The 14498-nt window shown below is 44.2% G+C and overlaps 1 protein-coding gene across 3 annotated transcripts in view; it reads right to left on the bottom strand.

The window, feature by feature from the left end:
* Positions 1-14498, bottom strand: part of LOC109882695 (type 2 phosphatidylinositol 4,5-bisphosphate 4-phosphatase) — a 36808-nt gene that overhangs the window by 12784 nt on the left and 9526 nt on the right. For 2 of the 3 annotated variants that reach the window (XM_031795003.1, XM_031795002.1), the window contains exon 2: positions 1600-1748. In XM_031795003.1, the coding sequence (XP_031650863.1) occupies positions 1600-1748 (149 nt within the window). Of the gene's footprint in view, positions 1-1599; positions 1795-14498 lie in introns of all 3 variants that reach the window. The other variant, XM_031795004.1, reaches the window with a different exon arrangement.

Raw genomic sequence — 14498 nt, 5'->3', positions numbered from 1 at the left:
CCCCGGTCAACTAAGTGCTGTCAGTGCTGTCATTACGAAGTGGAGGAGGAACTAGGAGGAACAATGGCAAAACCGCGAAGTGGTAGGCCACAGATGCTCACAGAACAGGACCACCGAGTACTGAAGCGTGTAAAAATCGTCTGTCCTCAGTTGCAATACTCACTAGCGAGTTCCGAACTGCCTCTGGAAGCAACATCAGCACAAGAACTGTTCGTCAGGAGCTTCATCAAATTGGTGGCCGAGCAGCCGCATACAAGCCTAAGATCACCATGCGCAATGCCAAGTGTCGGCTGGAGTGGTGTAATACTCTTCGTCATTGGAAACACGTTCTCTGGAAATATAAATTACGCGTCACCATCTGGCAGTCCGACGGACGAAAATGGGTTTGGCGGATGCCTGGAGAACACTAACTGCCCCAATGCATAGTGCCAGCTGTAACATTTGGTGGTGGAGGACTAATGGTCTGGGGCTGTTTTTCATGGTTCGGGCCCCTTAGTTCCAGTGAAGGGAAATCTTAATGCTACAGCATACAATGACATTCTAGATGATTCTGTGCTTCCAACTTTGTGGCAACAGTTTGGGGAAGGCCCTTTACTGTTTCAGCATGACAATGACCCCGTGCACAAAGCGAGGTCCATACAGAAATGGTTTGTCGAGATCGGTGTGGAAGAACTTGACTGGTATACACAGAGCCCTGACCTCAACCCCATCGAACACCTTTGGGATGAATTGGAACGCCGACTGCGAGCCAGTCCTAATCACCCAACATCAGTGCCCGACCTCATGAATGCTCTTGTGGCTGAATGGAAGCAAGTCCCTGCAGCAATGTTCCAACATCTAGTGGAAAGCCTTCCCAGAAGAGTGGAGGCTGTTATAGCAGCAATGTTCCAACATCTAGTGGAAAGCCTTCCCAGAAGAGTGGAGGCTGTTATAGCAGCAATGTTCCAACATCTAGTGGAAAGCCTTCCCAGAAGAGTGGAGGCTGTTATAGCAGCAATGTTCCATCATCTAGTGGAAAGCCTTCCCAGAAGAGTGGAGGCTGTTATAGCAGCAATGTTCCAACATCTAGTGGAAAGCCTTCCCAGAAGAGTGGAGGCTGTTATAGCAGCAATGTTCCAACATCTAGTGGAAAGCCTTCCCAGAAGAGTGGAGGCTGTTATGGCAGCAAAGGGGGACCAACTCCATATTAATGCCCATGATTTTGGAAAGAGATGTTGGACGAGCAGGTGATCACTTACCTTTGGATCTGATTGAAAGTGAATAACAAAATCAATGAAGCCCCCCCCCCCCCCCCCCCCCCGGTCGGTAACTCAAACATAAACACGTTTAGATAACTGCCAACTAAACTAACTTACCAACCTAAATCATTGTGGCTGGTTCAGCAAAATACTGATCAGTGAACAACAAGAGAGAAAAAACACACAACCACATTTCTTTGACCATGAGTGAGTTCCCCAAAATAAAATGGATCTGTGGGCCTACAAAGGTCTGCCAGTCCCTGCAGTAGGTACTGTAGGTCACCACACACACAGAGACACACACACAGAGACACACACACACACATACACAGAGACACACACAGGTGCAGGTGAGTCTTACCGTGGCCTCGTTGCACACAGTGCACTTCACCACGTGCTGCTGCAGCTTGCCATCCAGGTTAATGAGAGACTGACACACCCGGCAGTTGATGACGGGTACCCCCCCTGGGTCGGGACTGGCGATGGCTGTGTAGGGGGGAGGGAGTTCAGCTGGAGGGGAGAGACACAGCAGCTGGTTCATGATGTATGTTCAGCCCTACAGGCACATTAGATACACACATTGTGCAAATATTAGTCATGTCACATATGATCCATCCCTCTATAATACAAAGACACTCCAGACTCTGGGCCACACCAGACTCTGGGCCACACCAGACTCTGGGCCACACCAGACTCTGGGCCACACCAGACTCTGGGCCACACTAGGAAGTAGTGAAACCAGATGATTGGAGACAATGTATTGAGCTTCCATCATCTGCCAGGAGTGTGTTTGGAATGTGGTCGGGTATGTTTTTCATTACTTCTACTACAGTTGTATGTCTTACAATGTACAGAGGGAGCTAACATTAATAATATACATGTCAATCTCTCCTTCACTTCACCACTACTTGTATTTGTAAGATGTTTTGACATATTATTACTCAATTACTAGTACTAACCTCTCTCTCTCTCTCTCATATATATATAGTAATAACAGGGTTACAACACAGGTACAATGTCACCTTAAACAGCTAGTTCAATCAGGGTGGTGCCATGGAGGGTTCCCATTGCACCACCACCCAAATGGAGACCTATACCCTACAGAGCAAGGCTGGGCGGTAAATACCGTATTTTACTATATACCGGTATATAATGTCAGTTACGGAGAGACATTTTCGCACAGGGTTGCCATGTCTGTAGTTTTCCTGTCAAAACAGGCTCGGATGTCATGGGTGAAATGTATAGAGTACCACAGCTTGAGTCATAATACCCATAAAACCTAGCGGTCAAAGCCAGAAATAGTTTTTCCACCATTCATTTTTCCCCATAGGGGACTTAAAAACACTTCAAAAGAGGGCTGTGTTTTGTGTCCTGGCGTTTTGATAACTGTGTAGATATCTCCAGGACAAAGGTGACTTGTATCAATGCTAATTAGCTGCTAATGTGGCTATCATACAGAACAAGCTTTAGCTCACTCATCAGAACCAGGATGATGACACTGCCGAATCGAAGGTAACAATCTCTGAAACAACTATCTCATTTTAGCTACATTTTGTAAAAAAATCAATTTACAAAAAACAAATACATATATATATAAATTGACAATTCTGTGAACTGTCAATAACAATACCTGTTATCTAGCTAGTGTAACAATATAGACTTTACGTCCGTCCCCTCGTCCCGACCCGGGCGCGAACCAGAGACGCTCTGCACACATCAACAACAGTCACCCTCGAAGCATCGTTACCCATCGCTCCACTAAAGCCGCGGCCCTTGCAGAGCAAGGGGAACAACTACTTCAAGGTCTCAGAGCAAGTGACGTCACCGATTGAAACGCCACTAGCGCGCACCACCGCTAACTAGCTAGCCATTTCACATCGGCTACACTAGCTCATGGTTAGCAACTTTAGACTGGCTAGATGGCTACACTAGCTCATGGTTAGCAACTTTAGACTGGCTAGATGGCTACATTAGCTCATGGTTAGCAACTTTAGACTGGCTAGATGGCTACATTAGCTCATGGTTAGCAACTTTAGACTGGCTAGATGGCTACACTAGCTCATGGTTAGCAACTTTAGACTGGCTAGATGGCTACATTAGCTCATGGTTAGCAACTTTAGACTGGCTAGATGGCTACATTAGCTCATGGTTAGCAACTTTATACTGGCTAGATGGCTACACTAGCTCATGGTTAGCAACTTTAGACTGGCTAGATGGCTACACTAGCTCATGGTTAGCAACTTTAGACTGGCTAGATGGCTACACTAGCTCATGGTTAGCAACTTTAGACTGGCTAGATGGCTACATTAGCCAGTCAATTTGTCTAGTTATTTAAACACATGAGAAATGAATTGGTATTCACATGTTTGTTTTTGAGGTAGAACTACAATCATGTTATTGATGCCGAACGGTAAACCTTATTTTCAGCTTCTCTATTCCAGAACCAACAGATGTGCCGGTGTCTCATGACCTCTCAACTAGGTCAGCTGGTTCAACCTGGAACATTGTTCTCCTACTTAGGTCTATGTCAGGCATTGCAGGAAGTCCTGAAGAGCAGAAGTATGTGAATGATTTTATCCCAGCTCAACTCTTAAGACCTGACTGAATTACGGCGATAGGCTATGATTTGTAATTAGGTGTGAGCTGGGCGGGAACAACAGCTAATACAGTCTCCTGCCATTCAGATCTGGTGCTGTCCACCATCCTTATTCTGCAAGAGGGGATTTATTAAGATGGTATCATAACACATGCTTCTACTCTCAAGGTGAACTTGTTGATGGATACCAAGGCGGCTGCTGTTAAGAAGAAGGGAGCAGCTGCGGACCAGAAGACTGCAGCCAAGGCAGCACTGATCCAAACCTGCCCTGTCGGTCAGCTGAGTAGTATTGGTTGGTACTGTATTAGCCTTTAGGTTCCACTCCATGTGTAGGCTGTTGTACTGGCCTGGGTTGTACAGTCTTCCATATGCGTAGTAGTTTGTTGCATCGTAATGCTTCGTTTATCATGTGTGTTAACTTTGAATTCAATCTAAGCCACAGACTGTTAACTTCCTGCACTTCCAGCCTCACAAGTCTCCAATGGTTCCAGTACTGGTTGGTGTGCAGGCCCAAGTGACCACACAGTCTCCAATGGTCCCAGTACTGGTTGGTGTGCAGGCCCAAGTGACCACACTGTCTCCAATGGTCCCAGTACTGGTTGGTGTGCAGGCCTAAGTGACCACACAGTCTCCAATGGTTCCAGTACTGGTTGGTGTGCAGGCCTAAGTGACCACACAGTCCAATGGTTCCAGTACTGGTTGGTGTGCAGGCCTAAGTGACCACACAGTCTCCAATGGTTCCAGTACTGGTTGGTGTGCAGGCCCAAGTGACCACACACACTCAAATGGGCCTACAGCTGGGGTAAGATTCTTCCATCTTTCACACACACAACAAACCACCATGTTGTCAACATTATGCTGAAGTTGTATTGTGTCTGTGCTCAATCTGTGGAAATGTTGCGATCGCTCGTCGTCTTTAAATGTTGTGATCGCTCGTCGTCTTTAAATGTTGCGATCGCTCGTCGTCTTTAAATGTTGCGATCGCTCGTCGTCTTTAAATGTTGCGATCGCTCGTCGTCGTTAAATGTTGCGATCGCTCGTCGTCTTTAAATGCAGTGATTCACAGACACACCATGACCACGATTTGAATGCTGCAACGGAGACGGAATGACGTTGAGGGACACACGCTGAGACCCGGAGTACGACTGGACAGGGGCCGGATATTATTATAATGTTCTAATAGAGGTGCAGAAGCACCCCATGTTATGTTAATCCCACGGCCAACCATCCCTCTAGACAGAAGCACACCCACACCCACACCCCATGTTATGTTAATCCCACAGCCAACCATCCCTCTAGACAGATGCACACCCACACCCCATGTTATGTTAATCCCACAGCCAACCATCCCTCTAGACAGAAGCACCCCATGTTATGTTAATCCCACAGCCAACCATCCCTCTAGACAGAAGCACCCCATGTTATGTTAATCCCACGGCCAACCATCCCTCTAGACAGAAGCACACCCACACCCACACCCCATGTTATGTTAATCCCACAGCCAACCATCCCTCCAGACAGAAGCACACCCACACCCACACCCACACCCCATGTTATGTTAATCCCACAGCCACCCATCCCTCTAGACAGAAGCACCCCATGTTATGTTAATCCCACGGCCAACCATCCCTCTAGACAGAAGCACCCCATGTTATGTTAATCCCACGGCCACCCATCCCTCTAGACAGAAGCACCCCATGTTATGTTAATCTCACGGCCAACTATCCCTCTAGACAGAAGCACACCCACACCCCATGTTATGTTAATCCCACAGCCACCCATCCCTCTAGACAGAAGCACCCCATGTTATGTTAATCCCACGGCCAACCATCCCTCTAGACAGAAGCACCCCATGTTATGTTAATCCCACAGCCACCCATCCCTCTAGACAGAAGCACCCCATGTTATGTTAATCTCACGGCCAACTATCCCTCTAGACAGAAGCACACCCACACCCCATGTTATGTTAATCCCACAGCCACCCATCCCTCTAGACAGAAGCACCCCATGTTATGTTAATCCCACGGCCAACCATCCCTCCAGACAGAAGCACACCCACACCCCATGTTATGTTAATCCCACAGCCAACCATCCCTCCAGACAGAAGCACACCCACACCCACACCCCATGTTATGTTAATCCCACGGCCAACCATCCCTCTAGACAGAAGCACCCCATGTTATGTTAATCCCACGGCCACCCATCCCTCTAGACAGAAGCACCCCATGTTATGTTAATCCCACGGCCAACCATCCCTCCAGACAGAAGCACCCCATGTTATGTTAATCCCACGGCCAACCATCCCTCTAGTTACCCCTTATTCCACACTAAGCCTTTTATGCCCCGTGGTCCCTCAACTGCAGTCACTGTGGAACTCTCCATCTAGTCTTTATGAAGCCACCCTACCTTCCCCTATGCTGCTTCCTTCGCTTGTTCTTCTCCTGATGTGATAACATCTTGACTCAGTAACACGTTAAAAATCAATCAAATGTATTTATAAAGCCCTGATCAGTTTACATCAGCTGATGTCACAAAGTGCTGTACAGAAACCCAGCCTAAAACCCCAAACAGCAAGCAATGCAGGTGTATAAGCACGGTGGCAAGGAAAAACTCCCTAGAAAGACAGAAACCTAGGAAGAAACCTGGAGAGGAACAGTGTTGCTGTGTACTGTTTTTGCTACCTTTTTTCAACCTGTGTAATGCTGTCCTCCTCCTCCTCATTCTGAGGTTCAGACTCCATGCAGTGGTAAATGTGCTGCTCACAATTGACAGCAGCAACATGTGTTGATATAGGGTGTTGATATAGGGTGTTGATATAGTGTTGATATAGGGTGTTGATATAGGGTGTTGACATAGTGTTGATATAGGGTGTTGATATAGTGTGTTGACATAGTTTTGATATAGGTTGTTGATATAGTGTGTTGATATAGGGTGTTGATATAGGGTGTTGATATAGGGTGTTGATATAGGGTGTTGATATAGGGTGTTGATATAGGGTGTTGGTATAGGGTGTTGGTATAGGGTGTTGGAATAGTGTGTTGGTATAGGGTGTTGGTATAGGGTGTTGGTATAGGGTGTTGGTATAGGGTGTTGGTATAGTGTGTTGATATAGCTGTGTTGATATAGTGTGGTGGTATAGGGTGTTGGTATAGGGTGTTGGTATAGTGTGTTGATATAGCTGTGTTGATATAGTGTGGTGGTATAGGGTGTTGGTATAGCTGTGTTGATATAGTGTGGTGGTATAGGGTGTTGGTATAGTGTGTTGATATAGCTGTGTTGATATAGTGTGGTGATATAGGGTGTTGATATAGGGTGTTGGTATAGGGTGTTGGTATAGGGTGTTGGTATAGGGTGTTGTATAGGGTGTTGATATAGGGTGTTGGTATAGGGTGTTGGTATAGGGTGTTGGTATAGGGTGTTGGTATAGTGTGTTGATATAGCTGTGTTGATATAGTGTGGTGGTATAGGGTGTTGATATAGCTGTGTTGATATAGGGTGTTGGTATAGTGTGTTGATATAGCTGTGTTGATATAGTGTGGTGGTATAGGGTGTTGGTATAGCTGTGTTGATATAGGGTGTTGGTATAGGGTGTTGGTATAGTGTGTTGATATAGCTGTGTTGATATAGTGTGGTGGTACAGGGTGTTGGTATAGTGTGTTGATATAGCTGTGTTGATATAGTGTGGTGGTATAGGGTGTTGGTATAGTGTGTTGATATAGCTGTGTTGATATAGGGTGTTGGTATAGGGTGTTGGTATAGTGTGTTGATATAGCTGTGTTGATATAGTGTGGTGGTACAGGGTGTTGGTATAGGGTGTTGGTATAGGGTGTTGATATAGCTGTGTTGGTATAGGGTGTTGGTATAGGGTGTTGGTATAGTGTGTTGGTATAGTGTGTTGATATAGCTGTGTTGATATAGTGTGTTGGTACAGGGTGTTGGTATAGCTGTGTTGAGACGTGAATACATTTTACATGCTGTGTTATTTGTGCTGGTCTAATTCCTCAAATGGAAAAGCAGAATAATCTGTGCTCTCTCTGATAGTAATAATAGGTAATGTCCCAGGATAGTAATCACAGTTCATATGGTAATCTTCAATGTCCCAGGTTTGTGGCAATGATGAATAAATCATTTTATCTTTACTTCAAAGTCAAATGGCTATATGTTATGTATAAATGGCATACTGTGTGTATGCATTGTTTCAGGTTTTTGTTCAGGTTTTTGACGTGATTGATGGGTGACTAGGTACATTCTTGACAAATAAATATGCTTATTCATTCATGATTATGGATACAATGAGTTAATCTGGCATTTAACCTGCAACAGAACATGTCAAGTTAGTTCTGAATCGCTTTAATGCAGCAGTTCATTCTGACACAGAAATTAAAATACATTTCACCTCGTTCATATAGTTGTTCAGTAGTTAGTTCATATAGTAAGGGGTGAAATATAGACCTCCACCGGCTGAAGGAGAAGAGGATCTGGTAAAATAAGGATATGTTGCTAATAATCATCTAGCTAGCTTCTATGCAACATCAACAAAAAACTAGCCTTGTTTTCATGTTACATTGTAAATATCTGACTGCTACTAGGGCATTATTATAATTATTATTATAATAATTATAATAATTATTATTATTATGTACAAGACAACACCAAATGCATAATTAAGACAAATATTAGATAAAATATAGAATACATATTATATATATATGTGTATTCTAATATATATATATTTAGTTTTGCATCAAGTTAGCTATTAGCTTGCTAGCGGACAGAAAAGTGTCCGCTAGAGATGACTTGCAGGGATTTCTATTCTTGCATTATGTTTAGTTTGATGCTAATTAGCATTTTTCAAATCTGAGAGTAAATAGAATCAAATATATTGATAAAAGTCCCCTTGTCCGGCCTCCTGGGTGGCACAGTGGTTAAGGGCGCTGTACTGCAGCGCCAGCTGTGCCACCAGAGACTCTGGGTTCGCGCTCTGTCGTAACCGGCCGCGACCGGGAGGGGCAACGCACAATTGGCCTAGCGTCTTCCGGTTAGGGAGGGCTTGGCCGGTAGGGATGTCCTTGTCTCATCGCGCACCAGTGACTCCTGCGGCGGGCCGGGTGCAGTGCGCGCTAACCAAGGTTGCCAGGTGCACCGGGTTTCCTCCGACACATTGGTGCGGCTGGCTTCCGGGTTGGATGCGCGCTGTGTTAAGAAGCAGTTTGTTGGGTTGCGTATCGGAGAACGCATTACTTTCAACCTTCGTCTCTCCCGAGCCCGTACGGGAGTTGTAGCGATGAGACAGTAGCTACTAAAACAATTGGAGACCACGAAATTGGGGAGAAAAAAGGGGTCAAATTAAAAAATATATTTTTTTTTAAAATCACCTTGTCCGGAAGAGATTGACACGGTAAACAAAACATGACGCCTTAAACTTATTTGAAGTGGTTTTAAAATCCCATGGGGAAAAATGTATGGTGGAAAAACATTTGAAACTATTTCCGTGTTTGGCCGCTAAGTTATGGCGAATCAGGCCTTCATGGTCGAATTGCTGCAAAGAAACCCCTACTAAAGCACAACAATAAGAAGAAGAGACTTGCTTGAGCCAAGAAACACGAGCAATGGACATTAGACCGGTGGAAATCTGTCCTTTGGTCTGATGAGTCTAAATTTGAGATTTTTAGTTCCAACCAATGTGTCTTTGTGAGATGTGCTTAGTGGGACTATCATTTGTTTTTCAACAGGACAATAACCCAAAACACACCTCCAGGCTGTGAAAGGTCTATTTGATCAAGAAGGAGAGTGATGGTGATACATCAGATGTCCTGGCCTCCACAATCACCTGACCTCAATTTAATTGAGATGGTTGAACCAAAGAGTGAAGGAAAAGCAGCAGAGTGCTTAGCATATGTGGGAACTCCTTCAAGACTGTTGGAAAAGCATTCCAGGTGAAGCTGGTTGAGAGAATGCCAAGAGTGTGCAAAAATGTCATCGAGGCAAAGGGTGGCCTTTGAAGAAACTAAAATATGTTTTTATTTGTTTAATACTTGTTGGTTACTACATGATTCCATGTGTGTTATTTCATAGTTTTGATGTCTTCACTATTATTATACAATGTAGCCATTTTTTCTAAATAAAGAAAAACCCTTGAATGAGTATGTGTATCCAAACTTCTGACTGGTACTCTAGTTCTCCCATATGGCAACTCACAGCTAGTTACATAGTTCTCCCACATGGCAACTCATAGCTAGCTACATAGCTCTCCCACTTGGAAACTCATAGCTAGCTACATAGCTCTCCCACTTGGAAACTCATAGCTAGCTACATAGCTCTCCCACTTGGAAACTCATAGCTAGCTACATAGTTCTCCCACATGGCAACTCATAGCTAGCTACATAGTTCTCCCACATGGCAACTCATAGCTAGCTACATAGCTCTCCCACATGGCAACTCATAGCTAGCTACATAGTTCTCCCACATGGCAACTCATAGCTAGCTACATAGCTCTTCCATGTGGCAACTCAACTCTTGCTGAAACATTTTTGCTAATCCTGGGAACCCTGGTTGTGACGAGGACTTGCCGTCATGCCATGCTGTTCACTCTGTCTACGTTGTAACACAACATGGTGTTGGTGACAACAATGCTGATTTACACTTTGCTTAATATAAATCCACAAGCGTCTACACTATTAGTTTGTGTCTTACTGTCCACAAACAGCAAGTTTCACTTTTCATAGCAAATTGTGGATAAAATAAATGGTGCTATCCACTAATGATTGTCTCTAGTTAGCTGGCTAGCCAGCTAGCTAAATATACTAATATAGTCAGAGCAAATGTAGCTAGCTAATACACCCTGGTACCAGTGCTGTGCAGGTCTCGATCAGCATGTTGTTTGTGCAACGTTATCTTCTAAATCAAGAGAGGAATAGGCAAAGCATGAATACGTTAGCTAGCGCTAGCTAAGTAAGGGAGAACATGTAATGTAACATCTAATTAGGCTCCTCTGAAAACACTGACTAACACTTCGGTTCCTAACCTGTCACAATCATTCCTCCCTGGCTTTTTCCATGTGTTGTCATGTCAAACAACAATGGAAAAGGATTCAAAGTGCAGCCCACTATATTCCAACACTAGAATTAGAATAAACATTAAATTTTAATGATTACAGTTCAGCAATTCATTTCCCCCATATTATGCAGCCCTATGTGGCACAGTTTGGAAATGATGACAAACGAGTGCCGGCTGAAATGCTTTAATGGAGGGCAGCTAGTTGGCTGAATAGCTTTAATGGAGGGCAGCTAGCCAGCTGGTAGTCTCATCCTAATGGTGGGCAGCTAGCCAGCTGGTAGTCTCAGTCACAAGGAGGGCAGCTAGCCAGCTGGGACACTCATGGTGGGCAGCTAGCCAGCTGGTAGTCTCAGCCTAATGGAGGGCAGCTAGCCGGCAGAGGGTCTCAGTCACAAGGAGGGCAGCTAGCCAGCTGGTAGTCTCAGTCTCATGGAGGGCAGCTAGTCATCTGGGACACTCATGGAGGGCAGCTGGCCGGCTAGTAGTCTCAGTATCATGGAGGGCAGCTGGCCGGTTGGTAGTCTGTCTCATGGAGGGCAGATAGTCATCTGGGACACTCATGGAGGGCAGATAGCCGGCTGGTAGTCTCAGTATCATGGAGGGCAGCTGGCCGGTTGGTAGTCTGTCTCATGGAGGGCAGCTAGTCATCTGGGACACTCATGGAGGGCAGCTGGCCGGCTAGTAGTCTCAGTATCATGGAGGGCAGCTGGCCAGTTGGTAGTCTGTCTCATGGAGGGCAGATAGTCATCTGGGACACTCATGGAGGGCAGATAGCCGGCTGGTAGTCTCAGTCACAAGGAGGGCAGCTAGCCATCTGGGACACTCATGGAGGGCTGCGAACCAGCTGGTAGTCTCAGCCTAATGGAGGGCAGCTAGCCGGCTGGTAGTCTCAGTCTAATGGAGGGGAGCTAGCCGGCTGGTAGTCTCAGACTAATGGTGGACAGCTAGCCGGCTGGTAGTCTCAGTCTAATGGAGGGCAGCTAGCCAGCTGGTAGTCTCAGTGTAATGGAGGGCAGCTAGCCAGCTGGTAGTCTCAGTCTAATGGTGGACAGCTAGCCAGCTGGGAGTCTCAGCCTAATGGAGGGCAGCTAGCCAGCTGGTAGTCTCAGCCTCATGGAGGGCAGCTAGAAAGCTGGTATTCTCAGTCACAAGGAGTGCAGCTAGCCAGCTGGTAGTCTCATGGAGGGCAGCTAGCCAGCTGGTAGTCTCAGTCTAATGGTGGACAGCTGGCCGGCTGGTAGTCTAATGGAGGACAGCTAGCCAGCTGGCAGTCTCAGTATCATGGAGGGCAGCTAACCAGCTGGTAGTCTCATGGAGGGCAGCTAGCCAGTTGGTAGTCTCAGTCTCATGCAGGACAGCTAGCTTCAATTCTGTTCGATTCTACCGGGCATTCTATTCTGTTCGATTCTACCGGGCATTCTATTCTGTTCTAATCTACCGGGTATTCTATTCTACCAGGTATTCTAATCTGTTCTATTCTACTAGATACTCTAATCTGTTCTATTCTACAGGGTATTCTATTCTATAGGGTATTCTATCCTGTTCTATTCTACAAGGTATTCTGTTCTACAAGGTATTCTATTTTGTTCTGTTCTACAAGGTATTCTATTTTGTTCTATTCTACTGGGTATTCTATTCTGTTCTATTCTACCGGGTATTCTAGTCTGTTCTATTCTACGGGGTATTCTATTCTGTTCTATTCTACATGGTATTCTATTCTATAGGGTATTCTATCCTGTTCTATTCTACAATGTTCTATTCTATTCTGTTCTATTCTACAATACAAGGTATTCTATTTTGTTCTGTTCTACAAGGTATTCTATTCTGTTCTATTCTACCGGGTATTCTATTCTGTTCTATTCTACTGCGTATTCTATTCTACAAGGTATTCTATTCTGTTCTATTCTACAAGGTATTCTATTCTGTTCTATTCTACTGGGTATTCTATTCTGTTCTATTCTACTGCGTATTCTATTCTACAAGGTATTCTATTCTGTTCTATTCAACTGGGTATTCTATTCTGTTCTATTCTACTGGGTATTCTATTCTGTTCTATTCTACTGGGTATTCTAGTCTGTTCTATTCTACCGGGTATTCTAGTCTGTTCTATTCTACCGGGTATTCTAGTCTGTTCTATTCTACCGGGTATTCTAGTCTGTTCTATTCTACGGGGTATTCTATCCTGTTCTATTCTACGGGGTATTCTATTCTGTTCTATTCTACTGGGTATTCTATTCTGTTCTATTCTACCGGGTATTCTATCCTGTTCTATTCTACAATGTATTCTATTCTGTTCTATTCTACTGGGTATTCTATTCTGTTCTATTCTACCGGGTATTCTAGTCTGTTCTATTCTACTAGGTATTCTAGTCTGTTCTATTCTACGGGGTATTCTAGTCTGTTCTATTCTACTGGGTATTCTATTCTGTTCTATTCTACTGGGTATTCTATTCTGTTCTATTCTACCGGGTATTCTATTCTGTTCTATTCTACCGGGTATTCTAGTCTGTTCTATTCTACTAGGTATTCTAGTCTGTTCTATTCTACCGGGTATTCTAGTCTGTTCTATTCTACGGGGTATTCTAGTCTGTTCTATTCTACTAGGTATTCTAGTCTGTTCTATTCTACCGGGTATTCTAGTCTGTTCTATTCTACGGGGTATTCTAGTCTGTTCTATTCTACCGGGTATTCTAGTCTGTTCTATTCTACGGGGTATTCTAGTCTGTTCTATTCTACAATGTATTCTATTCTGTTCTATTCTACCGGGTATTCTAGTCTGTTCTATTCTACGGGGTATTCTAGTCTGTTCTATTCTACGGGGTATTCTAGTCTGTTCTATTCTACGGGGTATTCTATTCTGTTCTATTCTACTGGGTATTCTATTCTGTTCTATTCTACCGGGTATTCTATCCTGTTCTATTCTACAATGTATTCTATTCTATTCTACAGGGTATTTGATTCTGTTCTATTCTATCGGGTCTGGTCTATTCTACAAGGTATTTGATTTCTACCGGGTATTCTATTCTATTCTACAGGGTATTTGATTCTGTTCTATTCTATCGGGTCTGGTCTATTCTACAAGGTATTTGATTTCTACCGGGTATTCTATTCTATTCTACAGGGTATTTGATTCTGTTCTATTCTATCGGGTCTGGTCTATTCTACAAGGTATTTGATTTCTACCGGGTATTCTATTCTATTCTACAGGGTATTTGATTCTGTTCTATTCTATCGGGTCTGGTCTATTCTACAAGGTATTTGATTTCTACCGGGTATTCTATTCTATTCTACAGGGTATTTGATTCTGTTCTATTCTATCGGGTCTGGTCTATTCTACAAGGTATTTGATTTCTACCGGGTATTCTATTCTATTCTACAGGGTATTTGATTCTGTTCTATTCTATCGGGTCTGGTCTATTCTACAAGGTATTTGATTTCTACCGGGTATTCTATTCTATTCTACAGGGTATTTGATTCTGTTCTATTCTACCGGGTATTCTGTTCTATTCTACAAGGTATTCTATCCTACGGGGTATTCTATTCTGTTCTATTCTACCGGGTATTCTATTCTGTTCTATTCTACCGGGTATTCTATTCTATTCTACCGG

Source organism: Oncorhynchus kisutch, linkage group LG17 (assembly GCF_002021735.2).
Source record: "Oncorhynchus kisutch isolate 150728-3 linkage group LG17, Okis_V2, whole genome shotgun sequence".
NCBI classification, from domain to species: Eukaryota; Metazoa; Chordata; class Actinopteri; order Salmoniformes; family Salmonidae; genus Oncorhynchus; species Oncorhynchus kisutch.
The sequence above is the reverse complement of the archived record's forward strand: the minus strand, read 5'-3'. Positions and strand labels throughout refer to the sequence as shown.